This window comes from Choloepus didactylus, chromosome 20 (genome assembly GCF_015220235.1).
Source record: "Choloepus didactylus isolate mChoDid1 chromosome 20, mChoDid1.pri, whole genome shotgun sequence".
Taxonomy (NCBI): domain Eukaryota; kingdom Metazoa; phylum Chordata; class Mammalia; order Pilosa; family Megalonychidae; genus Choloepus; species Choloepus didactylus.
In genome coordinates, this window is record NC_051326.1 from 26,837,690 (window position 1) to 26,865,530 (window position 27,841).

General features: G+C 54.5%; 1 protein-coding gene across 8 annotated transcripts; it reads left to right on the forward strand.

Moving 5' to 3' along the window:
- The first annotated feature begins 69 nt into the window (after positions 1-69).
- On the forward strand, positions 70-27,266 carry DMTN (dematin actin binding protein). 8 transcript variants are annotated; one of them, XM_037813080.1, is made up of 17 exons: positions 4,463-4,653; positions 5,613-5,841; positions 16,569-16,760; positions 17,040-17,114; positions 17,497-17,652; positions 18,478-18,522; positions 18,947-19,046; positions 19,410-19,466; positions 19,740-19,892; positions 20,459-20,583; positions 21,157-21,262; positions 24,754-24,818; positions 24,975-25,023; positions 25,207-25,214; positions 25,399-25,464; positions 25,770-25,850; positions 26,019-27,266. In XM_037813080.1, the coding sequence occupies exons 3-17, from the start codon at positions 16,743-16,745 to the stop codon at positions 26,130-26,132; spliced, it is 1,218 nt and encodes a 405-aa protein (XP_037669008.1). In that variant the 5' UTR covers positions 4,463-4,653; positions 5,613-5,841; positions 16,569-16,742; the 3' UTR covers positions 26,133-27,266. The 8 variants fall into 8 exon arrangements, with proteins under 8 accessions (XP_037669011.1, XP_037669008.1, XP_037669009.1 ...); XM_037813081.1 differs by having other exon boundaries at positions 5,738-5,841; XM_037813083.1 differs by lacking the exons at positions 4,463-4,653; positions 5,613-5,841 and adding an exon at positions 70-219.
- Positions 27,267-27,841: the final 575 nt, after the last annotated feature.

Sequence of the window (27,841 nt, forward strand, 5' to 3'; positions counted from 1 at the left end):
GCTTCCAGCGCGCGTCCCGTACTGCCTGTTGGTGCGCAGAAAACCAAAACCCTTCGACCGGCCCGAACCGCCGGGGCCGGGGCCGGAGCGGGGCGGCCCAGCCCGGGGGCACCAGGCCCGGGGGCGCGGGCGAGGGGCCCCGGCTCGGCGCTGAGCGGGGCCCGGGCGGCCTGTGGACGCCGGAAGCCTCCTCGCCGGGCGCCAGATTGCTTTTTTCCGGTGAGGAGGGTCGGAGGGGGAGGGGAGGGGGCTCCGGACGAGCGGAAGGGGGGATGGGGGGGCGAGCCCCCGTCCTCTTGTTCTCTCAGGTCCCCGCTGCGGGCGGAGGGGGGCAGCACCCGAGGGCACCCCTCAATTAGGGGAGGCGGCCGCGGGGGTTTAGCCAGGGTCGCCCGGGGGGCGGGGCCGGGCTGGGAAAGGAAGAAGGGGGCGCGGGTGCCCCCACCCCGAGAAGCTCTGGGTGGGCTTGCCCACCAGCTTCCAGGTGTGTTTTTGGGGAGCGGAACCAAGAGGCCATAAAAACTGCCTTTTTCCTTCTTATTTAATCTTGTTAAGTGGGAGGCCCTTCCTAGCAGCACCCTCAGTCTGCTCTTCAAGAGAAACGCCTTCACTGGGCCCTCACTTCTGCCGATGGACCTCCAGCCTCAGTTTCCCCTTTCCTCCCTTTTGTTTAAGAGAACGCTGAGGAGGAGGGTTATGGAGAAAGAAGAAAAAGAATGAAAGGCATTCCTTCTCCCCACTTCTCCCAAGAATGACCTAAAAATAAGAATGGGATGTTGTGGAGGGGGCTGGTTGAGTCAAAATGGGATGTGGGTCGAGCCAGCTTTCCGTGCCCAAGTTGGTGGGGGTTGGGTGAGGACCAGAGCCGGGTCTGACATCCTCAAGCCTGGGCAATTTAGAAGGTGGGGATAGTGCCAAGAGGGAGGACCCCCGGGCCCCAGCACAGACATTCTCCCTCCTTCCAGCTCGTCATAATTGCTATTCACCAGGTTGCTTTTTTTTTTTTTTTTCTACTCTCCCCCATCTCAGAGAGTCTTAATCTCCGGGGAAGAGCGTGGGACGCATTGGTTGGGGGTAGTTTTCTGGGGTGTGTGTAGGGAGGGTGGTCTGGAGCCACAGCTGATAACTGGCGAGTTCAATGGGACTTTAAAAGCAGGGGCAACACCCAGCAATTACTTGTGGACAAAAGGTTGGGGGCCCCCCAGGTGTGGAGGACTGGACTTTGGGGGAGCTGGGGGAGGAGAACGGGAAGGAGGTGTGTTGGAGAGGGGGAGTTCTTAAAATCTCTCTGATTTCCTCAGGAATTTGAGACATTCTTTAAAACTCTAGCCTGCCTCCCCCAGCCCCCCCCCCCAGACGGGCTCTCTGACCCACCCCCACCTCTCCCCCCTTGGGTTAGAGACAGCTTCAAAGGTGGATGGGGCCCTTTGTCCTGCCTCCGCTTTCTTCTCTGCCTTTCTCTGGCCCCTCCCTCCCTCTCTCTGACCTCCCCAGCACAGACAGGCCTCTGGGGGCCGGCTCCAGAAAGCCCTCACTGTTTCCTTTCTTGCTTTTTGAGGTGAGACCTGGCAGGGAGGGACAGCGAATGGGGAAGGGCAAGGGAGGAGAGCGGTTTCAAAGGCCTGTGCCATCTCAGGGAGTGCCCTCACCCTACCCTGAGCCTGTGGAGTGTCTGATGCCTGCTTCTGGGCTTGGGCTCGGCTCTCTGAACCTTCTACTCACTCTCCTTTTAGTGCCTCTCCACCCAGCATCCACTCTGGGTCACTCTTCATACTCTGGAGAAAGCTGTTCATCTCATTCACTCTGAGCTGCTGGTGACTTAGGAGAAGCCAAAGGAATGAGTCTCTAATAGTGGAACTTCGGAAAGGATTTAACGTGTATATGTATATGGTGGGAAAGAGGCTTTCCCAGGTTCCTCAGAAGCCCCACAGCCGGCAACCCTGGTTGCTTCTGTGTGCAGAAGACTAAGGATGGGGGGTGGAGACAAGGGGCTCACTGCTAATAATCCCTCAGGGGGAAGTTATAAGGTGGAGGAGGAGCAAGGCTCAATTCCTGTGCCTGTTATGATTACCAAGATAAGAATAGCCTACATATTGATCTCCCTCTTCTCCATTCTGCCCTCCAAACAGCCATATAAGGCAGAGGAGAACCAGAGGAGAAATCCACCCACTTTTTAGTCCACACAATGACGTCAACGTAATGTCACTGGCAGCCCTGTCCCTCCAATACCAATGGCCGGTGACCTCACAGTTGCCAAACCAAAACCTCAGCCATCAGCCTCCTCAGCCTCACGTCACCTGACACTGTGGACACCTCCCTTCTCGAAATGCTTTCCTTACTACACATGAGGAGGCTGTCCTTTCCTTGTTCTCTCACCTCTTCACTGGCTCCTACTCCCCTGTAATCCCTTCATAGAAACGTCCCCTAAGAATTCTTCCACTCTCTTCCCTTCTTGTTCTTCATGCTGGCGCTCTCTAAGCAGTCTCAGCATCTCACCGCTCACCTCCTTGCGCGTGACTCCTTTTTCTCACAAACTGAAACTCGGCACCCTTGCCAGAACGCACGTGAAATGTCTGAATTACTGCAGTAGCCTCCTAAACAGTCTCCCTGCCTCCTGACCCCCAGCCCCCTCATGCTCACCTTACAGTTGCTCGGCTTACCTCACCCGACCGTAAACCACAGCTCTGACCATGTCCTGCTGTCACGGACAGATTCTTCAGTGTGGGTTTTCCAGGCGACTATACAGTCCTGTCCGGGGCCTTTTCCAGCCCTATCCCTACAGCTTCCCTTCAAGGCCTCTGGCAAAACTGGGATCTTCACCCTCCAACAAACACACTGTCCCTTCTTTGCTCATGAAGAGCCCACTGCCTGGCAGGCCCTTCCTTATCTAGAACCCCAGCCATCTCCTTCTCCTCTGCTCTGTAGTTCACTCACTCTCCCAGGGTAAGAGGCAGCCACTGCCACTGCTCTTGCGCTGCCTTTCCTTGTCCTTGCCTCATGGCACATATCACAGCTTAGTCATAGTTCTGCTAGACAGCAAGTGCCTCCGAATTAGAAATGGTCTGTCTTTGCCCCCCACCCCCACCCCCTACCCAGCGCTGTACATTGCACAGAGCAAATATTTATTGAGGGAATAAACGAAGTAAAGAACCAGGAAGACAACACCCTACAGTCCCTCAAAGTGGTGCCAGATGAAAAGCCAGAGTCCTGCCTCCAGTCTCCATCCTTAGGTGTCAGCAAACATCAGGGGTAATTGTCATGAACTTGGGTGGGGAGGGGGCCTCAGCAGTTAACACAAATATTTATTTATTCTCTACGATGTTCAAACACTGTGCTAACCCTTCAGTTAATAAAAAAGATGGACACAGCTATTGGAAATAGGGGAATTAATATGTACTGAGTTCTGAAGATGGGCCAGGCAGCCCGCGAGGCATGCTCATGTCACACCTTATTATTCCCAGGGCATGTGGGAAAGCTCGAGCTCAGAGCTGTGGAGCAGCCCGTGGTCACACAGCTAGAGAACACTCGAGTTTAATTCTCTCCCCTCTACAACTCCCCCAGTGGCATGTCCTCCACTCCTCTGCTGAGGCCTGGTGGGTTCTGGGGCCAGAGAGGACGCTGGGGGCTGGGCACTTGGGGAAGGCTCAGGGAAGGACTGAGGTTTGCATGATCTTTAACAATGAGCAGGATTTCTGCTACCATTAATGAAAGACAGGTGAAGGGGCTATGGGAATTCTGTACTATCTTTGCAACCTTTCAGCAAACATAAAACTATTTCAAAATTAAAGTTTTATTTTTAAAAATGGGCAGGATTTCAGTGGGGAGAGAAGATGCACAGGGGGAAATACTGAGGGGGGGGACCATGAGCAGAAAGTCCTAAAGACAGGAAAATGTGAGGTGCATTCAGTGGAAGGTGAGCAGTATATTGGTTTGGCTAGAACTAGAACATGCTTAGAGAAGTGGTAGGATATGAATGGAGTCAAATTATGAAAAATTTGGTCTTTGTGCCGTGACAGAGAGGACTTTGAGAAAGGGAGTGCCCAAACGCAATCGCCAATTTGAGGGGATGGAAAAATATCTTGTCCATCTTTTTTATTAACTGAAGGGTTCGCACAGGGGAGCAGGTTGGTCTGGTGGCAGTGTGCTGGGTGGGTGGGAGGAGGGGAGGCTCTGGAGATACAGAGTCCAGTGCTCAGAGGTGGGGGTGGGAGGGCCTCCCCAGTCTCACAGGAAGAGGGCTCACTGTGAGGCCCTCACTCTTCTTTTTAGTTCCCCTGGCCCAGCTCCCCGTCGTCTTTCCCTTTCCCTGGGTGCCCTGGCTCGGCCTCTCCAGTAGTTAATATTTAGACAGCACGAGGGAGCGTCCCTGGTGCCCCTCCCCAGCAGGGTGATGCGTGGGTCGGGCCAGGAGGGCACTGGAGCGAGACAGAGACGTGGACAGAGGAGCCGATTGCACCTGCCCAGGGGAGGGGGCAGGCGGCAAGGCCAGAGTCCAGTCAGGACACCAGGCACGAGTGACCTTGCTGGGGAAAGGAGCCAAGAAGCAGGTGTCTGGGGCCTGGGACCTCCCGCCTGAGAGGAGCAGGAGCCCAAGCCCCCTGGTTTGGACGCAGGTGCAGTCCTCAAGGCCTCAGGAGACTCCTGGGCTGAAAGGTATGTGAGTCCCACGGGCAGCCTCCTACCTGCAGGCTGTGGCCTGGAGCAGTCTCCCAGGCAGCCCTCCCTGGGGCCTGAACCAAGAGACGCCTGGCACTGTGCTGCCTGTCCTGGGTAGAAGATTTTGCCTCCCCTTTCATCCCAGCCTGAGCAGGGAGGGCAGGCGAGCCATGGGGGAGGACCATTCAGCTGGTGAAGTGTGGGGGGCCTTTCCAGGAGGGAGGCTGGAGGCACAGCAGGTTGCGGACAGAAATGAGGTGGAGGTGGGAGTGTGGCAAGGGAGAGAGGGGTCTCTTGGCCTGGCTGTGAATCCCCCGCCCATGTGTACACACAGCGAGATCCCTGTGGGCAAGGAATGACCTTAGCAGCTACCACTCCTCGGGTCGACAGAGGGAGCCCTAACTGTGCAGGGCCCCCGGTTCCGGGGGTGGGCAGAAGACAGCTCCTGCCCAGGTGGCTCACCCCAGCAGAGGGAGATCCCTATGGAGTGGAGGGCTGCGTGTGGGAGGAGTGGGGCCCCATGGGATTAGAGGAAAGCTCCCCTATGCTCTGACTTCTCTGGGTCGAGGGGAATGAGCGAGTGTTTGGGACTTGGAGGAGGTACTTGGATGCACATAGCAGAGGTCAAGTGGGGTCAGACAGTGCCCAGTGGCTCCTCTTCCTGCTAAAAACCACCCCTCAGGGCCTCCAGCACAAGGCCTACTTTTGCCCAACTTCCTTATCCTTTCCCTGTTTTCTCTGTCGCCCTTCCCCAACTCCATCCTGGATTTTTCTGGAATGGGGCAACTTCCCTTCCAAGGCCAGCCTGCTATCTGGTCCTGAATTAGGGTTCTCCTGAGGCCACCCCCGCAGCCAATCCTAGAGTCCTAAGGAGGGAGCAGCAGGGAAAGGGAGCCTTGGTGGGCGCTCAGTGGGAGCCCCAGCTCCTGAAGCTTTCTCCAAACCCCCCGCCCCAGCACGGAGAAGCTAAAGCCAACCCGGGCCTCCTCCCTCCATCACTGAGCAAGAGGTAGTAGGAGCGGCTGCTGCCTCCTCCTCCCCTCCCCTCCGCCACGCTGAGGCTGAGCCGCCCGGGCTGCAGGTTGTCTTGGCAACGGGAGGCGGAGAGGAGATGCGCCGAGGGATGGAGGTATATGTCACCGAGGAGGCTGCCGTGCTCCTGCCCCACGCCCCAGGCCCTTGAAGGTACCGGAGAACCTTCCCTCCTGCCCCTGGTCCTTTCCCCTTGATATCCCCCCTCCCGCTTTCCTCCATGCCTGTTTCCCTCGGGAGGATGCTCCCCTCCTACCCATTTCTCGTGATCCACCTCATTCGGGCCCCTGTCCACAGCCCCTGCCCTTCCCGGCATCAGCTCGTTCCAGCCCTACCTCTGGGGACACTTGCACCAGAAGACAAATCTCCTGGGTGGGGTCTGGGGGGCAGGGGGAGTAAGAAGCAGAGGAGGAAACGAGGTAGTAGGGAAAAAACAGGTGTCCTAAACTGCAGAGGTGTAAAATCAGCCGGTCCTTGGATGTGGGGAGATGGTTCCAGGCTGATGTGGGGCCGGGGCCTCACCTCTCTCCCACTCTGGCCGGCCCTGATTCGAGGGCGATCAGAGTGGGGATGAAGGGACAGAAAGCAGAGAGGCTGCGCTGAGCCCGGGGTTGGCCGTCAAGGATCAAGAGCCAGGGCCCTAAAAGGTTAGCTCCTCTCCAAGGCTGTAGCCCCCTCCTGTCACATCACAGGTACACCCTTCCCACACTGCCCTCGGGGCCTTTCTTTGGTGGTTAGAGAAATGGCTGTTTCTTCCCCCACCCCCCCGATTTTCGGTTTTCTCCCTACCTTTCCGCAGCTCCCGCCTCCCCACCCCACCCCCACCAGTGGTACCTGGATTCTGTCTACCCTTTCCCAGCCCCCAGTGCTACCTGCTTTCCTCCATTTCTCCTTTCCTTCTGGAGCCCACACTTCAGGATGACAGTATTCTCTTCTCTGTCTTCCACTAACCTAGATCTGTCCTTCCCTTCCCGTCCCTACCTGTCACCTCCTGTCTTCTTCTTTGAGGAGGAGATCCTGGGGGCACACTCTCTCCTGCCCCCGCTCAGGACACCCCCTTGTGATTTTCCATTCAGATACCTGAGCCCCCTCCCCAGATTCTAGATTTCCCCATAGCAGCTGATACGTCAGCTGACCTGCTGCGGGCAGCGGTTACCAGGGCAACGGCGAGTCTGCCTAGGTAGGCAAGTCTGCAGAACGAGGTGGAGAGGCAGCTGGGGCCGGGTCCGGGTCAGCTGTCGAGGCGTGTTAAGCCAGCCCCAGGTGGGCACAAATGAAGCCGGAGCTCTGCTCCGAGCCCAGAGGGAACCCAAGGGCTAATGACAAGGTCTTGGGGTGGTTGAGGTTTTCCAGGAATAGGGAAGGCACATTCCTGTAAATTCTGTGCTGGAAGGGGATCACCTGGCTGGAAGTTCCCTTTTTATGAAGCCGCCCCTGTGAGAAATGGGGTTCTTTTGGCTCACATTGCTGTGCCCTAATGCAGTTCCTGGGGGATTCAGGTTATTGAACTGGCCAGACTGAGGCTCTTGTCCTGAAGACCTGCTTTCTCAAAGCCTCCCATGCGTCCCTCCCCAGGAGAGGGTTACTCTGGGGATGACCAATTCTATCCCCTCTGCCCCCACCCTCACCTGGGGGAGGCCCTTAGACCTGCAGGCCCAGCTGGGCCCCTGGAGGCCTGTTTTAGGTGATGGGGTTGGCACAGAATGGGGTAGAGGTACAGGTGCTTGGAGAAACCAGGCATTGTCACCCCCTTGGTCATCAGTAGAACCCCCCATCCCACCACCCCAAACGAACTCTGACTGTGCAAGAGGTGGCTTGAGGGGCTGGATGTGCGAGCGCCAGTGAGTGTTGCAGGGTGGGGTGGGGTGTGTGGGAAAGGGCGAGACGATTCTGCTTCGTCATGATGCCGGCTAATGCTCCTCTTGTCTGAAATGGATTGAGCTGCTGCAGAGCCGAGCTGGGAGAGCACGCACAGACACACACCCCGCTCTGGCCGGCCACGCTATCAGCCCGAGGTGGGGAGGGTGCCGGGAGTGGGTGTGGGGGGAGCCGGCGGCCCGCCCACCAGACGCGGACTCCCCAGCACCAGGGGCTCCGGCGGCTGTGGCTCTGGGAGGAACAGGGTGGGGGTGAGGGGGGTGGGGGCCCAGAGGGGAGGCCAGACTGTTGAGCGGAGACCAGCTCCCCTCCTTCACCAGCTCCCACCCACCCAGCCACCCACCCAAGCCAGCTTTTCCCCTGTTATTTGTGCTCTGGGAAAGCACGGCTGGGCTCCTGGAGGAGTCTGTTACCCAGACTCGCCCGAAAAAGCCGAAAAAGCCACAAGCCCGGGGAGCCGGGCCGACGCCTCTCCCCACCCGGCCTGGGGACCTCAGAACGTCTGGGCCACACTGTCTGGGAGGAGGTAGGTGCCAGGGTCCCCTGCTTTTCTTCTCTTTTGTGGGCAGTTTGGGCCCCAACACCTGCCTGGGAGTAAGGCCGGGTGGTAGCAGGGATCCCCTAGAGAGGGGTCAGTTATGGTCCCTTGTTCCGTGGGAGAATGGGCTGGGTGGCTAGACCCTGGGATTAGCTGGTTTGATCAGATCAAAGCTCCTGATTTGGGGAAGAGGGGTTAGGGTTTCCTGATCCCTAGGGGTTTATGGCACCACCCCAGTGTCCCCTTCCCTGGCTACACTGCCCTGCCCACCCAGCTGTGTCGACCCTAAATTAAAATGATGGGATCACCCACAGGGAGGCCGGGGTGAGCAAGGGGAGCTGTTCCCACTTTGCTGAATAATGGGAAAATGAAGCTCTTGTCTGTCCCCTCCCACCACCCCATATATACCCCTGGAGGTTGGACGCTTCATCTAGAGGCCAATGCGGTGGGTTTGGAGCTCGCTCCTTAGGGGCAAGGGTCTGAGGGACTCTCTCCCAGCTGGTGGCTGGCCAGGCTGGGGTGAGGGCCAAGTGAGAAAGGAGGCTAGCTGGCAGGGCACGGCAGCAGGCCCTAACCCAGCGCTCTCCCAGTGCCCACCTATGTGCTTGAGGTGGCTGGCAAGGGCTGAGCAGACATGCAGGCCTCCACGGGTCCTGGGGCTCCCCCTTCCTAGCTGTGCCCCCCTCAGCCTTTCCTGGGCAGACATCATCTGCTGTTTCCCTCCCCCGGGGAATGTGTTGCCAGGGTGTGAGAGTCAGGGGAGCAGGAGCAGGTCTAGGAGAAGGAGGGGAGTGGAGCTATGGGAATGGGGGACACAGGGAGGCCCCGATGGGGATGGGAAAATGCAGGAGTTCTCCATGTGTTGCCATCCACGTGCACAGCCAGGGGAGGGGGTGCAGCACGTGGTGAGGGTGGCTGTGAGCGTAGGGAACGGGTGCCAAGGGAAGGACTGGTGGGTGGGTGCAAGTAGGTGTCTGCAAGGACTGTGTGTCATTGTAGGGGGGCCTCTCTGGGAGAGTGGGGGTGTGATCTTGCAAGCAGGGCTTCAGAGTCTCCCCGTGCACATCCGTGTGCAAGAGTTTTGCAACCGTGTTTCAGCATGGGGCTTTTCTGCCCACATGAGTGAAGCGCCTGAGGCCACACGTGAATCTTTTCCCCGAGTCCCGGGCCTCTCCGTGGGCAGGTGTGGAACCTGGGTCTGGCAGGCCACCTGTGGGTGACTGTCCATGGGTGTCTGCAGGAATTTCTCTTTTGGAGTTCATGCATGTGTGTGCAAAGGCCAGAATGGGGATGTCCTCAGAAGCTGAACTTAGGGGTAAGACCCTTTCCTCTCCCCCAGCACAATCAGTCCAGCTTGTCCAACTAACACGACAACCTGCCAACAGGACCAGCTATAAATAGAGGCAGGGACAAGGTGAGGGGCTGGGGGACTATATAGAGAGGGGCCTCTTCAGAGTGTAAAGAGAGAGTGGATGGAGGTCCAAGCGAGTGTAAAAGAGAGACCTAAGGCAATGAAGGATGAGTATATGCTTCTTTGTGTGGTCCCAATCCTGTTGTCATCAAGAGAACAGGTGGGGGCAGAGCCTCGAGCAGGTGGAGCCTCAGTTTGGGACCCCAATTCTGGGGCTCAAGGATGCCTACCCCCCTGCCTGATCCTTTACCAGGGTGTGGGAGGGCATCGTTTATTCTTGGCATCAGAGGAGCCCCAACCCTGCCCCTAGCAGATAGAACAGGGGTTAAAAAAAATTGGGGTGGGGAGAAGGGGAAAGGGAGAAAAGGGGAAGCAGCCAGGCTTTGCCATCCTTAGAAGAGGCTGGGGGTGAATGTCTAGAACTCAGGCCTGTCCTGGGTGGGGGACACTTCTGGTGGGCCCTCCCCTGCCCTCCCCATGTCTTATTTGGGCCAACGTGGGCACCCATCCCACCCTGCCCCACTACTTGCACACACACACACACACACACACACACACACACACACAGGCCTCCCTGCTGTGGCTGGCCTGGCGCTGCCCGCGCTTCCCCTCCCCACCCTGGGATGCTGTTTTGGGAACTGGTGACCTAGCTGGATCCTGCCTTTATTTCGGGTACAGAGTTGTTGCCACAGAAACTGCGAGGCTGGGGCCGGGAGGGGGAGAGGGTGAAAGGGAAACAGAGATGGAGGAAGAAAAGAGGATGAAAAAAAGAAAAAGGGAATGGAAAGCAGAAAGAGAGGAGAAAGAAAGGGGAGGGGCCACAACAGGCACACTGTGAATGCCACTGGAGAAAAATGAGAAGGGCAAGGTTCCCTGCCCACCCTGACCCCAGCCCACTTGGCCAGCCCACCTCATTTCATGATTCTGTTACTGCCTGCACCAGCTGGCAGCCAGCCTGGCCTGACCCTGCCCGCAAGGCAAGCCAGAGTCCCCTGGGCTCCCAGCAGGCAGGGTTCCGGGGGCTCCACAGTATAAGATTAGCACAGGGGACTCCAATTGGGAGTTCAAATTGGGGTGGGATCTTCGGGGGCTCATGGAGAAGAGCATTGACTGTCTTTCATGTTGGACAGGCCCGGGTAGGAATTCCAGCTTGGCGCCTAACCTTTTGGGTGGCCCTGGCAAGCCCACCTCCCAGCCTTGTTTTCCTCATCTCTAAAATGAGGACCATAACAGCCACCTTGCCACCTTGCTGGTTTGTGCAAAGTTTAGGGAGAATGTATGAAAAGCCTCTAGCACAGTGATGACACCGAGCAAGGCGTGGTTGTCTTAGGATAGAAGCTGGACTAGAGGGTCTGAGGTTGTGATCCTGTCACCTGAGCCTTCCTTTCTAAAAGTCTTTGGGGAGCTGTGGTCTGGGTCAGCCCCTACCTGGACCTAGAGCCTGCTGGGATGGGCGGCGCAGACTGGGGAGTTCTCCGTGGGCGGCTCTTATCACCTCCATCCTGGGGGCTGAGAGGCTCTAGTTGCTGCGGAGCTGAGAGGGTGGGTGGGGTGCGGTGGGGTGCGGTGGGGCTGGGCTGGCAGCTGAGATAAGGTGAGGGGAGCCCGCTGGGGAGGGTGGGGCTGAGATGGAAGGATGAGAACCTGCTGGCACCGGACCAGAACCCGGGCCTCTGAGATGTCCCTTCCGCCATCTGGACTCGCCTTCCTCTGCGCTTCTTTCCCTTTCCTTCCATTCCTCCCTCCCTTCCTGCCTGCAGCCTGCCCTTTTGGTCTCCATGTGCACGGTGGTTGCTGGGAGTTAGGGAGTGCACGTGCATAGGCGAGGGGCATGCACGGGTGGAAGTGGGGTCGGCCCTGGAGGAGGCCGAGTGAGCGCATGTGTTGACAGGTGAGGAAATGAGCTCGTGGGGTGTGTGTGTGTGTGTGTGTGTGTGTGTGTGTGCATGTGGGTGGAGTAGCAGTTGCCTGCACGGTGGGATGTGAGAAGTCAAGAAGCCTCCCCCCCCCCCCGCTCCTCCCTCTCTCATACACACACACACACACACACACACACACACATTCCTCTTCCCCCAAATTTTTTCCTGCTCACCTAAAACTGTCAGCAGTAAAAACTTCATTCCTTAAGGCTAGCCCCAAATTAACATGCAAATGCCCCCTGAGGGGCAACACATTATCATAATTCCAGTCATTCTCACTTCTATGGAAGTAATTTATCAGTGTGCTCTCTAACACCCCAGATGTGTGGGTGGGTGGGTGGGGGGCTGTGAACAGGCCCCTGGAGGAACGTGGTGCCAGGCCGAGGGAAAAGATGGAGGTGATGGGCAAGATCCGGCACCAGGGCTGGCGGGGGGTGTGGACGGTTGTGGGTCCGGAGGTGCTGGAGGACAGAGCAGGGACTGGAGGCCAGGGGCTCAGTGACGCAGACCACAGTTTTGCCCAGGGTGGCATCATGGTTAAGAACATGGATTTGGAAGCCAGACAGACCCAGGTTGGAATTCAACATAGTAGTGAGTCCTCCACAAATCATTTAACCTGCTTTAAGTCTCAGTTCCTTCATCTACAAAATTGAGATAATAGCTAATTTGCGGGGTTGGGATTTAAGGATTAAATGGAAACAAGATGTAAACTGCCTAGCACGGTGCCAGCTGTGGGGTAGAAATTCTATAAAGTCACTATCGATGTTATAATGAGCACCATTATTTTGGACCATGTTTCTGTGGAACAGTTTTACGAGTATGGGTCTCAGTGTCTGACCACGTGCACCTGAAACATGGCTCACAAAGACCCTCACCACCCTGGACCTCCAACTCCTTCCCTGGCTGGGCAGTTCCCACACTGGGAGACAGCCACTGCCCCACCGTATAACCGCCCCCCCAACCGGTGTTCAAGGGGAAGGGTCCCACGGTACCCCAGGCGCAGCCCGAGGCTCTAGACCACTCCATGCTCCCTGTTCCAACTGGCCCTCTAAATGCCCCCATACATTTCCCGACTTCTTTCCCTTTCCTCTCCCTTCCGGGAAGCATGTGTTTTCTTTCCAAAGCGAATCCTCCAATTCTCCCTGCTGAGATCTTACTCCATCAAATTCCCCCACCCCACCCACTCCTGCAGCCTCAACTCTTCCTCTCTACTGTTCTCTCACTGCCACCTACAAACATGTTCATCTCTCCTTTGCTTAAAAACCTTCCCTCAGTCTTGTTTCCTCCAATGTTATTCTCCCTCTTTCTTCTTCCCAGCATACTTCCTGAAGGTGCTGTTCCCTCTGCCGTGCATCCCGGCCATGCCCTTGTTCTCTGTAATCCCCGCCAATGAGGCATCACCATTTCTCTGAAAATGCTCTCAGAGGCCACCATGTCCTGAAATCCAAACTGGAGGGACTCCACTTCTTTTGGCACTTCTCTTCTCTACGGCAATGGACTCTTGGCTTCCATGACATCTACTTTCTTAGTCCTTCCTTCCCTTCCGCCCTCCCTCCCTGTCTCCCAATATTTATTAAACACTTACTGTGTATCAGTCACTTTGCTGACAATACAAAGAATCCCTAGATACACTCCCTGTTGTCCCACCCCACCCCCACCCCACCATCAGGACCATCCAGTTTTTCTTCTTTTCTGACTGAGTTCTCTCTGGCTACTTCTTTCTTCCAGTCCCCTGAGTGTCTCTCAAGCTTCTCTTTTGGACCGTCTTCTCCCCTTGGCAATCTGGTGTCCTACCTATCACCTCCAGGCAAATGGCTCCCAAATCTCCACTTCCAGTCCTGATCCAAGCTCCTTTTTCAGCTCTTTCTGGACATCTCCACCTGCTCACCCACTGTGCCCACCTCAACCTCAACCTGTCAAAACGAATTCATTGTTTACTCTCCTCCTCCCAGTCTCTTGGGCTTGCATCCTGACCTTTCCTCTGGTGGTTCTCCAGATCAAGTTCTGCTTTGCTCATTCTGCCTCTAAGACTTCTCCTACTTGCCCCCTTCCTGTCCTCACCACCACTGCCCAAGTCTAGACCGTCATAATCCCCTGCCTGAACTTTTGCTGCAGCTTCCTGGCTGGTCTCCCTGTGGACTGCCTCTTCCTGTCCAGTCCATTCCCCGGGCCACAGCCAGATGAATTTTCCTGAAGCATTGTTTGGATTGGGTCACTTCTTTGCTTAAAACAATTTTTTTAAGCCTTCTATGCCCCTGTGTTGTCCACAAAACACAATCTAATTCCCCTAGTCTGGGTTCATTGGCTCCACAATCTGTCCCCAATCTCCTACCCCAACACATCTCAACCTCAAGAGCTTTACTGTTCAGCCATATTTCTGTTTCCCTGGCAACCCAGTGCTTCCTCATTTCCTCACCTTCACTCATGGTACTTTCTCTTTCAAGAACCCCTTTGTCAAAATTCACGTGTCCTCAAACTGGGCGTCCTTCAGGGCCTACCTCAAATACCTTCTCTCCTCCAAGAAACCTTTGTTTTCCAGTCCTGGCACTCAAGGGGCATAATCCCTCTCTCCTGTGACCTCTCATAGCCCCTTCTATTATCTTATCTGGGACTTTGCATTGGAGTTATCTATATGTGTGCCTTATTTCTGGAGGGACAGCTCCGCTGCTTTGACTCATCTTTCTGTTCTCCATAGGGTTTTTCACAGAGCATTGCTCTGCATTCCTTGCACAATAAGTGCTCAGAAGGTATTTGCTGAATTGATGGAGAAAGCAATGCATGACTGGATGGATGGATGGATGGATGGATGGATGGATGGATGGATAAATGGATAAGCATTTGCCTTTAGGACTAAGTTAAGTATATACCTAGTTTGACATTGGCTATTAACAAAGTAAGGATCAGAGAGGAGTGAGAGGGAGCTAACAGCTCTGAATATGTGCTAGAATTTATTCTGGTCCTCAGAATCCTAGTTAGAAGCATCACAAAGTGAGCACTAAGCAGAGGACAGGAGAAGACTGATGCTCTGGAATAGGGTCTTCCCATGGTCACCAAATACCCAGTGTGATTCTGCTGGTGAGAGTCTTGTCTTGGAGAGGCCAAGATTCTATAATTCCAACAAAGGCTGGAGAAATCTGGCAGATTCTAGCCTGCCCACTATGCACTTGGCCTGGTACTGGGTAGGCACTGTGAATCAGACCAGAGCTGAAGACACAGGCATTGTCAGCTCCACAACTCTAGACAAGGTATTTAATTTCTCTGAGCCTCAGTTTCCTCATTTGTAAAGTGGGCCTAACTTACAGGGTTGTTGTGGGGATGAAATAAAAATAATCCTTGTGAAGAGCGCATCGAAGTACCTAGCATGTAATGAGCATTCAAAACACATCTATTATTATTGTGGTTTTTTTCCCTCCAGAAGTTAGCAGTCAGACTAGTTAGGGAAAAACATGTTCCTGTGTCAGGCAGTATATAATCAAGTGCTACGTTACATAGTTCTCCTTTTAAATCCCATTGGAATTCAAAGAGGGATTTATCAGAGAGGACTAGACTCGGAGGGAGGCCTCCAGAGGAGGGGTTTAAGATGGACCTTGAAGGGCAGGTGGCTCTGAGAGATGGAGAGGTGGACAGAGCATAGTGGAACAGCAGGTGCCAAAGCAAGGAAGGGGAGTGAGGGCGGCTTGTGCAGGGAGTGGGAGGGTTTAGTGGGCAGAAATGAAGTGACAGCAAGCAGGAGAATGGCCTGATACACAGCAAGAGGTGATAAGATCGGAAACTCCAGTGACCTTGGTCTTTCATGATCCTCTGTAGCAAGGAATGGCTGCAGAAAAGCCAGCTTAGCTTTAGAACTTTGGGAGCTAGAAATAAAAATAGCTAACTCTTTACAGAGAATTTATAGTTTTTAAGCACTTTACATATGATAACTTTTATAATACTCAGAGCAACCCTATGACACAGGTATTATTATCCTCCATTTTACAGATGAGGCACAGAGAAGGTAAGTAACTTACCCAAGGTCACACAGCTTATGAGTAGCAGAGTCAGTCTCATGCCCAGGCACACTGGGCCCAAACCCATGCTCTTAACCACCACCTGTGCCTTCTGAAGCCAGCAGTCAGCTCTCTTCCCTCTGACTTATTGACAGCAGATGGAAAAGCAGCCCTGCTGTCACCGCCACTGAATGATTGTGTGTCCAGTGTGGGTATGAGAAGAGTGTGGGTTAGAAGAGTGTGTGTGTGGAGGGATGATGGGAGCATTGCTAAGGGAGTTATAGAGGAAGAAGACATGGACTGTGTCCCCAGGGAACTCACAGTCTAACTGGCCAACAGACTGACTCCCTAGTAGTAAGAGGAGAGCACCGTGCGGCTGGCTGCACGCTGGAGCAGGTGGCGCTGACGTGCGTTGTAGTGGCACTTCAGACAGGGCCGGCTCAGCATGGGCATTCAGAGAAGACTGTGGGGAGCTGGGGTGTGGCCCAAGCCCCAAAGAATGTTTGATCAAATGGCTGCAAGTGAGACGGCTGCTCCGCAGGGAATAGACAAGGGAGAGGTGGCCTCCCTCCTTCCTCTCCCTTCCCAACTAACTGTGGGCGAATCTGAGATGGGGCAGATGGCCAGCAGCTCCCAGCCGCTCCCCTCCAGGGCTGCTCCTTTCAGCGGTCCCTCCTGCCTTCTCCCGCTGTGTGTCCTCCACATCGTGTTAACTCTGGGTTAAAGCGAGTGGCAGGGAGAGGTGGTGGAAGGGACAGTGGGTTGAGGAGGAGCTGGAGGGGCCAGCGCAACGCCAGGGACTGCAGCCTCCGGGGCAGGGCAGGTGCGACAAAGCAGGGATGTGGGGGCTGCCCGGGAAGCCGGCTGTCCCTGCCGTCATTTCCTTTTGAGCCAGAAAACAATGGCTCAAAAACAAGTGCAGCCCCTCCACTTTCCCGCCTCCCTGGCCACACGCGCGCGCGCACACACACACACTCACACACACACACTTTCTCCGGGACTGAGCGAATGGAAAGCCTGAGCCGAAGAAGGTCCTAGTTGTCCTAGTTCCCTTCTGCCCTGCCCTCGGGGGGTGAGGGGCTGCCCCGCGCCCGCCCTCCGGGATCCTCACAGCACTCTCTGGCCTTTCCTCTCCCTTTCTCCTGCAGACTCCCACTCGGTCAGCAGCGGGGAGAGCGACCGAGGCATGAGGACGCCACAGCGCGGTGGTAACGCCCTGTCTGCTTTCGCCGCCCCGAGCGCCCCGAGGACAGCCTGAGACCCTGCCCTCTCCCCTTCCGCACAGGGCTCGCAAGTGATCCGACCAGCGGGCTCCCTGCCGCATGGAACGGCTGCAGAAGGTGCGGGGGGCTGCACCCCCTCGCGGGGCAGGTGGGACGCTCGGGGCCGGGGGTGAGGGGGCCGGATGCCCCGCGGAGGCGTCAGCTGGGGCGTCGATGGTGCCACCTGGCGGTTGTGCGCAGCGCAGCAACCCGGGTCCCCCGAGCCGAGGGAAAGTCTGCCGCAGCCGCAGCCCCTGCCCCAGCCCCAGTCGCCCTCTCTCCAGGCCTCGGAAGAGCCCCCGCCCCACCCCCGCACACACGTACGTACCCACTCGCCCGCCTTCTCACTCTCCCCAGCAACCACTTACCTCCCCTGGGAGCGTGAGCTCCTCCCGAGACTCCAGTGTTCCTGGCTCCCCCTCCAGCATCGCGGTGAGTAACCCTCTCTGCCGCCAGCGCCCTCAGTCCGCGAGGAGGGGGCGGGTGGGGGTCGCCCAGGCTCAGGGCAGCTTCCCTCAGAGCCTCCCGGCTGATGGTCCTGACATTGCTGGAAGGGAGAGAGAACCCACAAATCCAGAGAAGGCACCCCACGTTCCTCATCTACTGGTAGGGCCTTGTCTCTTTGTACCCAAGTACCAGGCAAAGGACTATCATTTTTTTAAGGTGACAATCTAAACCCTTAAAGTTGAAATCATAGGATTATTAACTTGTAAGAGCTGCCCATTTTCTTCATGAATCTTAAGTCTCCTCCTAGGGCCAGGTTTCTCTGTGAGGCCCTTGGCACTTCCGTTCCATTAGTGCCATTTCCCTTTAGGCCAAGATGGACAATCAGGTGCTGGGCTACAAGGACCTGGCTGCCATCCCCAAGGACAAGGCCATCCTGGACATCGAGCGGCCTGACCTCATGATCTATGAGCCACACTTTACCTACTCCCTGCTGGAACACATGGAACTGCCCAGAAGCCGAGAGGTGAGGAGGGGGCGGGAGGGTCCCTTGGCCAGGACGCCCCCAGCCACGTTGGGTGGTAGACTGAATCCCACTCATGCATTCTTTCCTGGAGGCCAGGCACAGTAAAGCAAGTAAAGGAACTGTGCACAGAACCACCTAGGTGCCAGTCAACCACCAAGTGTTTGTGGAGAGTGGGGCAGAGATGGGCTCAGGGCTGGAATATAGCTCTGATATGGAGAGAAGAGAAGGCCATGTCTGAATGGCAGCACAGAGAGGGGTCCTTAGGGAACAGAATGGGAGTGGGCAGAAAGAGAAAATTTGTGGAAAGAGCCCAGGAGCACTGAACTTGGAGGCTGTAGTCCTAGCTGCATGACCTGGGTGAGCTTGTGGTCTGCCTGCCCACCTCACAAGGTCGTGAGGGTGCTTGAGATAATGCATGTGCAGGTACTTCATGAACAGTATTCAAGAAAGGGGTCAGTGTCACGGCCAGACTGTGGGGAGACAATACCTGGCCAAGGAGCTCACACTTCATCCTTGGGTGTTTGGTGGTCTTTCCCTGCCATTGCTTGTTAGGCCCTGAGGACATGGCCTTTGGTCCTCTACTGCAAGATCTGTGTGTTCTTCGTGCTTCCTATAGAAAGACAGGACTTTGTCCAGGACAGCACTAGGAGGAAGGAGGGAAGTTCAGCACTGAGAGTTGTCAAGGATCTGAGGAAGAAGAGATGGCCCAGAAATGGGCCAGGAAAGGGTGTCGAAGTTGGAAGTTGGGTGGGGGATGAAGTAGCCGCTCTGGGGCTCTAGGAATGAGGGTTTAACCCTACTCTTGTGCCTCCTCTCCATTCACAGCGCTCACTGTCACCCAAATCCACATCCCCCCCACCATCCCCAGAGGTGAGTCTGCCCCGTGACTGGAACTTGCCCAGCCCTGCTCTGATGGGGCCCCAAGCCCCCTCCCCCCCACACATCCAGACAGAACTCACATAGCAGAGTCTATGGGGTGGCAGAGTCAGTGGCCTGAGGACTTCTCTGGGTCAAGATGTGGGTCAGAACTCATCCTGTCAATGGCCAGCTCTGTGTCCATCTGTCTGTCTGACTCAGGAACTTATTTAACCCGTTCTCCCTGGGCACCATCAGTACGTTGAGTCTCTGGATACCCTTCCTCTGCCATAATGTTGCCCTGGGGTTGGGGGATGTGGGCTACTAGAGAGCGAGGACAGAGATTGGTGGAGTAAAGTGAGGCAGTCCAAACGTGGATTGGCGAGGAGGTAGGGTGGGGGGCCTGGGAGCTGCAGTGAACTAGACCTTTGCTCTGCAGGTGTGGGCAGAGAGCCGATCCCCCGGAATCATCTCTCAGGCTTCAACCCCAAGAACCACTGGGACCCCCCGGACCAGCCTGCCCCATTTCCACCATCCTGGTAGGTTTTCCTGTTAGCATGGGCACATCTTTGCCTTCAGGAACCCAAAGCCCCTACTCGCAGTCCCCTACTCTTTGGGGCATGTGCTCACAGAATTGGCTAGACCCCATCATGAGCTTCCCCAGCAGAGCTCCCAGAGACGTGGACCCTGTTGCTTCTTCATTCTCACCCAACCGGAAAAGTGCAGAAAGTCCCAACCCTTAAGGGACATTCCAGGAACCTCTGTTCCATCTTGGCTCTTGGCAGGAGCCAGTGGATTTCCTTCTTTCTCCCATTTGTCTCCGTTCTGTTCATGGACCCAGCTCCCAGCCTCCACCCCTGCTATCCACATATCCTCCTTCTCATCCCCTCTTGCTTCCACAGAGACCACTCGCCCAGATTCCAATATTTACAAGAAGCCACCCATCTATAAGCAGAAAGGTGAGGGTTTCCCTGATTTACCTGAGCCCCCTTCCCACCACATGCTGGGGGGCTTGTGGCCATGGGTGCTGGAGGGTTGGGAGGGTGATGGGAGAATGACTATTAATAGCAATATGTAATATCTACCCAGTGCTCTTGGTTGTGCATTGCTTTTCTGTCAACTGTCTCACCGGTGTGAAGGCAGTGGAAGCGAGGGACTTAGGGGCTGAGGGTGGGCAGAATAGTTGGCCTCAGGGTGCCTGTGCACTGACTCTGCCCTCCTTCCATTTGCAGAATCTGTGGGGGGCAGCCCTCAGAGCAAGCACCTCATTGAGGACTTCATCATTGAGTCCTCCAAGTTCCCGGCGGCTCAACCTCCTGACCCCAACCAGCCGGCCAAGATCGAAACCGACTACTGGCCATGCCCCCCATCACTGGCTGTCGTAGGTAAGAGGAATTATGGGGAGGTGGGGCAAAGTGGAGGCTCTAGGATACTTACTCACTGACTGCCCTCCTGGTCCCTGTTGAATCCCCTGTGAACCCACCCTCACCCTGTGGTGTCCTTTTATTCTTTTTTAGTCTTCATGAAACCCTCCAGTTTCATTGCTTACCCAGCTCCTAGAGATCTTTCCCTCCCTGCATTCTTAAAGCCAATGGTATAAGGATCCTTTTTTGTTAGGCAGGCATTCACTTTCTATTCATTTATTTGATCACTCAACAGACATTTATCCAACTCCAACTGCATAGCAGTCTTTGTGACAGGAGCACTGGGAAAGAGAAAGATAAATGAGATAAGGCCTCAGTTGGCAATGGGTTCAAGTCATATGTATGTGTTGCCTAACCCAGCTTCACTGCAAAGCTAGGAAATATTACTTTTATTTATTTGCTTTTATAATTTGTAGTGTCTTCTTTAAGGTCCAGCCCAGTGTTGTGCACAAAGTCTGCACTTGACAAATGCTTGCTGAGCGACTAACTGATTGACTGATATGCGTGCTTTTGCCTATGTTTGCTAGAGACAGAATGGAGGAAGCGGAAGGCATCTAGGAGAGGGGCTGAGGAAGAGGAGGAAGAGGAAGAAGATGACTCCGGAGAGGAGATGAAGGCTCTCAGGGAGCGTCAGAAAGAGGAACTCAGTAAGGTAGCATCTCACTACCCCTTATCCAACCTGGGTCCTCTTGGGGACAAAAGTTCTGGTTTCATAGCTAATCTGGATGGGTTCATGCCAGAAAAGCATCATTGTTGGAATGTGTGAGAAATCTCCCTTCCTTCCCAGGATTTCAGGCTGCTGCTTGAAACAATTTGACATCAGGGTCAAAAGCACAGCAAAGGGTGGTCCCATCAGGACCAGGCTTCAGCAGGCTGAGGAGTTCATGGGAAGGAGGAGAGAGTGGCTTACTGGTTTCAAGGGGAGGAGAGTGTTTAGAGTCACAGAAAGGCTGTTTACAGTGCATCAGCTTGTGCTCAGGCATCATGGCCTGCAATGTGGAAGCCACTGGGTAGAGTTACACTGAGAAGCTCTGACTCTTGCTTTCAAGGGTGTGCAAGCCCAGCATGGTAGTGCAGCAGACAAGAATGAGAGGCTTTCGACATGAAAATCTGTCAGTTGGGAAAATCTGTCTCTAGAAGCTTGGGTGCAGCCTGCAAAATGCCCAACCATGAACTTTTAGGAGATGAGATGAGTCTTAATCCATCCTTCTTCCTCTCTCCCCAGGTTACTTCCAACTTGGGAAAGATGATCTTGAAAGAAGAGATGGAAAAGTCATTGCCTATCCGGAGGAAAACCCGCTCCCTGCCTGACCGGACACCCTTCCAAACCCGTGAGTGCCATGGAGGGGTTTGGCATCACCTGGCCAGACCTTCAGGCCAGAACCTGTGCACCAGTAGCGTGCGTCCATCATAGCCCGGCACTGTGTTACTGTGGGCTTACGAAACACGTGAGATGTGGCCCCTGGCTCGAGGCACACACACTTTCCACAGGGCAAGAACATCAGTCAAGTAAAAGCATTAAATGGTGAGAGAGAGCATCCACTAAAGCAGAATTAGCAAATATGGTTTAATTTACCAAATATTATTGTCTACCATGCACTAGGCATCTGTTAGACACTGGGACTGTAGGGAGCAAAAATATATAGTTTTTGTCCTCAAGGGGCTTACAGTCAGTGGGGAAAAAGGACACTGTAGCAAGTGTTGTGGTAGAGGTGCACAGTGGGTGTTTTGAGAGCACAGTGACAAGGCCTGGGGTCAGGGTCAAGGGAGGCTAAACTAAGTCTGGAAGAGTATGAGACAAAATGAGCCAGGTAAAGAAGTGAGGAGAAGGTCATCTGGACACTGGGATCCGAGTGGGAGCAAAGGCAGAGAACATAAATCATCTCAGCCAGCCTGGAGAGCCACCGGGAGCCTGGAATTAGGGAGCGCAGAGTGTGTACCATGGAGTGTAGGACAAGAGGCCAGAGACAAGGGGCCAGGGCTTTGATGCTGGGCCTCTCACGGTTCGGGGTGCTAGCCTGTGCTTCCTTAGAGCATGGTGGCTCTAAGAGGGAGTGATCCAAGGACTCAAACATGGAAGCTCCAGCCTCTTAAAGGCCAACCTCGGAAACCATACAGTGTTCCTGCTACTACATTGTGTTAGTCAAGGCAAGTCACCGGGCCAGCCAGATGCAAGGGGAAGGGAAATAAGCTCCACTTCTGATGAGAGGAACAGCACAGTCTCATTGCAGAAGGCATGCAGGATGGGAGATAATGTTGCGGGCCATCCTTGGAAACAGTCTCCCACACTTCACAATAGTCTCAATAAGGGCTAAATATGTCCATAGGTCCAGAGAAGAAGGAATGGGTTTGAGAAATATATAGGCGATAGAATTCACTGGACTTAGTGATTGGACTTAGTGGGAAGTGAAGGAGAGGGGAGTTGGGGTTTGGTCTTGGGTGACTGGGTGATGACAGTCCTAGAACTGGGGTAATAGAAGAGGGAGGTTTGGGGGCAGATGAAGAGATGAGTTTCAGATGCGTTGGGTTTGAAGTGTACCACACAGGACATGTGGGTGGGAGCTGAATTTGGCTGAGTCAGAAGCTCGAGGGGAGAGTCAGGGCTCAAATGGAGTCTTCAGCTTAAATGTAGTAGTAAAACTGCGAGGAAAAAAATGAGATGGTGCAGAAAGAGAAGGGAAGGGAAGGGAAAGGAGGGGCCCCAAGGGCTGTCCTCTGGAGAACACTCACATTAAAGATCAGCTGGAGGGTTGGTTGAGAGGAGCTGGGGAAAAAGATGGCACGTTGGGGTGTGGGGGGCTGGCCTTCTGAGATGGGGGAAACCATGTCAGATCTGGGAGCAGGCCAGATTAGAATTTAAGGTTGTCTGCTGAGATCAATGGGGGGATGCTTGGTGAGATTGGCGAAGGTCTAGAATAGCTACTGAAGGGAAATGGCAATGACTATGGTGCAAGACAAAAGGGCCCAGCCTTACAGTCGTGGTGACGCTGATCTACATGGTTTTGGGGTTTTATCTCCATTGCTACTCAGCAGCCTGAGGGCAGAAGGAAGATGCTAAATTGATCCAGAGCTGGGATTTTGTAAGGAAGGTGCTGAGGGACCGGGGGGCCAGGCAGAGCTGCTGAGATGCTAGTGAAAGTGGCTAATATAACCAGCCACAGGGTGGAAGCTGAGTAGGTCTGGAAGAAAGATAGTGGGGGAAATGGTGGGATCAAGAGACTGGAGTTCTCCGCGAGGTTGGGAGCAGGTATGGTGGGCCTGAGGCTGAGGGAAAGCTGCAAACAGAGGAGGCTTGCTCACAGAGTGGGCTACCAGGCTTAAAATTTCAGGGGTGAAGAGTTGTGGATGACAGGCCCCAGAGTGTGGCTATTTGAAAGGGTTGCCTGATGCAGAGTGGAGGGGAAGACCACTGGATTTGGGGAATTCAAAGAACTGGGAATTAATATTAAATGTGTATTAACTGAGTTAACACGTGGCCAGGCCACCCACATGGTCACCAAAAACTCCCAGAATGATAGTTACAAAAGGCTTTTTAGAGACAATTGAATAAATAGTTAAGGTCTGGAGATGAGTTAGATATAGAGACACTCTGAAGGCTGGATTCAGTTTCAGTATCCCACCAGAATCTGCTATTTAACTTCCTTTTGGCCTTGTAAAATTGAAGAGCCAAATGGCTACCTCAGCATCTTTTCTGGCTTCTCTGAACTTGTTCATGATCAGTGATCATGAGATGGTATAGGTTACTATTGTATCTCATCAGCCTTAGCAATCACAGAATTATAAACCAAACACCATTGCTGTCATTCTATTTAATAGTAATGATAGAATAGTCACTTTCAAACATAAGGAAACATTCTAGAAGTAATGTGAAAGGAACATCTTGTATACTTTGTAGGTAAAATTGTATCAGTCAGTAAAAGTGTATGTATTTATTACCACAAGTGTGAAGTGCTTCAATAATGAATGGTGACTGTGAATGCTGATAATTTTCTATACAAAAACAAGAAGTATTAAGAAAAAAAATGAGGTCCCCAAACACATTTTGTTCTCACCAGTCAAACCTCCAAGCAACATTTTGTAAACATGTTTTAATACTGTTCCTTATAGTTTTGAATCTACGGAGGCTAAACATTTAAACAAAAATATTTGTCTAAATGATTGCTATAGAATGCCAGCCATGTCTAGTAATTGGAGATGAAGGATTTTTGAGAGCTGCCCAAGCTAAAAACCTTAGGTATAAAATTCTTTCTAGGAAAACATGTTACTGAAAATAAATTTCCTTGAATTATATATAATCTGCAGTGTTTAAAAGTTTAGTAAGTTGATTAAATGTACAAGCTGAAAGTGATGTCTAATAATGAAATGTACAGTATTACTGCAGATGCAATCCAGCAGCTGACAAGGCTGAAAAAATTGTTTCTGTATTATAATGTCAAATATTTAAATTTGACTACTATCATTGTTAATAAAATTGTAGTAACTAAATTATTTTGATTAAATTTTAGGTTTATTTTTGTATCCCAGAGGTTCATTCTATGATGGTGATGTTTGGCTTCAGCCTTGGCTTTGGCTGCATATAGAGTTTAACACTCACGTCCATTTGGTGCACTTCTAGTTACAGAGGAGAGGGAAGGCAGTATAGGCAATGCAGACCACCAGCCCCGTGTCACTTGCGGAAGGTACTGGGTAGGAGCTGGAAGCCAACAGGGGCCCACAGGTTCCCCCAACTCCACTCTGGCAGGGGAAAGCCCAGGAGGGAGCCCTTTCAAGAGTGACAACCAGGGCCGAAGGGCCTGAACCCAGGGCTCTTGCTCTCTTCCAGCCTTGCACCCAGGAACATCGAAGTCGTCTTCTCTCCCTGCCTATGGCAGAACCACTCTGAGCCGGGTAAGGTCCCAGGACCAGAAATTGCAGACTGTGTGGGAGGAGTGTGCATGTGGGGTGCCTGTGAGTGCCTGAGCCTCTTGGGCATCCTGGGGGCATGGAGAGACCCTCAAAGAGAAGGGGAACAATGAGGAATACATCCCTTCATGTCCTTTCTAGCTACAGTCCACGGATTTCAGCCCATCAGGAAGTGAGACTGGAAGCCCAGGTGAGAAGCAGACTGAGCTGATGCCAGGGGAGCGGGGACAGAGGCTTGTGCAGGCTCCTGGGGCGGCTGGGGCCGGGCGGTGGGCAGGGTTGTGTAGCTGGTGGTCTGGGAGGCCAAGCGAGTAGAAGGTTTGGGGGCTTGCTGACCTGGGCGCTGCCTCTGAATGACTCTTCTCCTCTGCAGGCCTCCAGGTGAGTGTCTTCTGGAGGGGATCGTATGGAGCACCAGCAGCCAGGGACACACAACTGGCAGTGTTGGGGGAGGGGGTGTGGTGTGGGGCCACGGAGCTGCCTGGTGAAGACCTGAGAAGCCCAGGGTAAGGCTGGGAAGGTCTCCCTGCCCCGCTCTGGCTCACTGCGGCTTTGGTCTCCCCAGAACGGAGAGGGCCAGAGGGGGAGGATGGACCGGGGGAACTCCCTGCCCTGTGTGCTGGAGCAGAAGGTGAGGGGCAGGGGGCAGAGCCAGGGGGAGGTGGGCCGGGAAGAAGCTGGGGGTAGAATAACGGCTCTAAGCATCCACAGTGGGCGGGGGCTGGGGGAGAAGCCAAGGAACTTGAATGCACGGAGAGGACCAGCTGGAGTTGATGTTGGGAGGAACAGCAGGTTAGCTGGGGAGTGCGGAGGGCAAAATGGCATGAGCCCCAAATGGTCCCTGCAGGTTGATAAGAGGGCCTAGGGAGTTGAGGGCGTGACGTTGACAAGGGGAGTCCAGGAGCCTAAGATTGCCTCCCTCCCCTAACCCCCCAGATATATCCCTATGAAATGCTGGTGGTGACCAATAAGGGGCGAACCAAGCTGCCCCCTGGCGTGGATCGGATGCGGCTTGAGGTATGCAGGGAAAGGCCGGGCCTGGCGCCAGGAGGCTAGTGAAGGGGCGTGCTCCCCTGCCGGGTGGGGAGAGACCCAGGGCCTCTTTGTTTGAGTGTCCCCTTAGCCACTCAGCACAGCCGCCAGTGCCTCTTTCCCCTGAGCTGGCCTCTGTGTACCCCCTTACAGAGACATCTGTCAGCCGAGGACTTCTCAAGAGTCTTTTCCATGTCTCCTGAAGAGTTTAGCAAGCTGGCTCTGTGGAAGCGGAATGAACTCAAGAAAAAGGCCTCTCTCTTCTGATCACCGCTGCCCTCTGACTGACCCCTCACCCTGCTGCTTTGGGGCTCTGGAGCTGGGGTCGCAAGATCCCCAAACATCCTCTTACCCTGGGGGCTGGGAGCGGTCATCTCTTGGGGGTGGGGGGTGGGGGGGCTGGCTCCATTCCCCAAGTAGAGTGGGAGGCCAAGTCCACTGCCACTGGGGGCTGTGGGGCTGGACTTTCTTCCCCATAATAGCCAGGGGGCCGCCCTCTCTCTTCCGTGGTTCTTGCTGTACAGGGCAAACCCAGCCTGTACTCCAACACACACAGAGTCAATGTTTGTACCCTCTTCCTGCCCCTCACCCCCACATAAAGTCCCAGAAGAGGATGAGGAGACATGAAAGCGGGGACTTGGTAGTCAGGCCTGTCAACTGTCTTAAACCATGAATAGAAGCCGTTGCCCTGGTGGTAGGAGGATGGGCGTGGGAAGCAGCCAAGCAGGGAGAACTCCAGAACCCTGTGTATGCCCAAGCACTACTCTGCGCCTCACTTTTGACAGCTTCCCCTGTACCCAGGACTTCTGTTTTCCTGGCTGGAGCAGGAGCAGGCTAGAGTTCTGACCTCCAGCAGGGAAGTCGCCCTTCCCTCTAGCTTGCCCTGTGCTCTACTTGTGACCCCCAAGCTCTGAAGCCTCTTGCTCCAGCCCCATGGCTTTCCCAGGAGCCTTGGCTTAGAGTGGAGATGTTACCTATACCAGGTCCCCAGCCCACCACCAGCCTCCAGGCAAAGTCAGCTAGAATTCTGTCTTCCAGCACCAACCCAGGCACTGGAGAGAACCCAGGAGGCCAGGCCACAGGAACATTTCTGAGTGTCCTGGCTACCAGGCCCCACCCATACCCATGCATCCCATACCACCCTCTCTGAAGAATGTAATTTATTGGGGTACCCCCCAGCTGCTTTCCTCACCTAACTCTCTGCCCTACCTTAGTCCCACTCCGAGCTTTTCTTCTCTACAAATACATATGTGTATATAATTATATAAATATATATATATCTATTTTGCCCAGGCCTGGGTTTTGTCCTGCCCAGACCCTGGCATCCCTTTCCACTCTGTGTGTGCTAATGCTGGGGGAGGGGGACATGCTTGGAATTAAAGGTTGTGTTGGGTCCCCGAATCTATTTGTTCTTTATGAAGCCCCAGCCCTGGGTGAAGGGGGACAGGAAATACCAGGCTGAGGGGAGCCGAGGGAGTCAGGGTCAAGTGGGGGGCAGCACAAAGGGTGCAGGGGTGGGTAGAGAACACCGCAGAAGCAGGGGCTGGTCCAGGCAGTGCCTGTGCACCCCCTCTCAGCAGCAACGTGAAGCAGGAGAGAAGAGGGGAGGGACGCCTTCGTGTCTGGGGTCTTGGGGAGCTTCCACTCTGAGAAAGGAGCCTGGTACGAGAGCCAGCTAGGGGAGAGGCTGCTTCTGTCCTCACCCAAGGGCCTCAGTGCTCACTTGGCCACCAAGCTCATCAACGTATGACATGATTTCACACACTCTCCAGGGTCCAAGGTGCTCACTGTCCCATGGGGTGGCCAGACACACCGAAGAGGTCAACAGGCATGTGAGCGTGCAGTGAGCAGGTTGTCAGACAGCAGGCGCGAGGTCAAGTGGTGGCCGAGGAAGGAGGGTGGGAGTTTGGGCGCCTTGGCAAGGCTTCCGGAGGGAGCAGGCATGGCTGCCTGGTGAAGGGAGCCGAGGGCTGAGA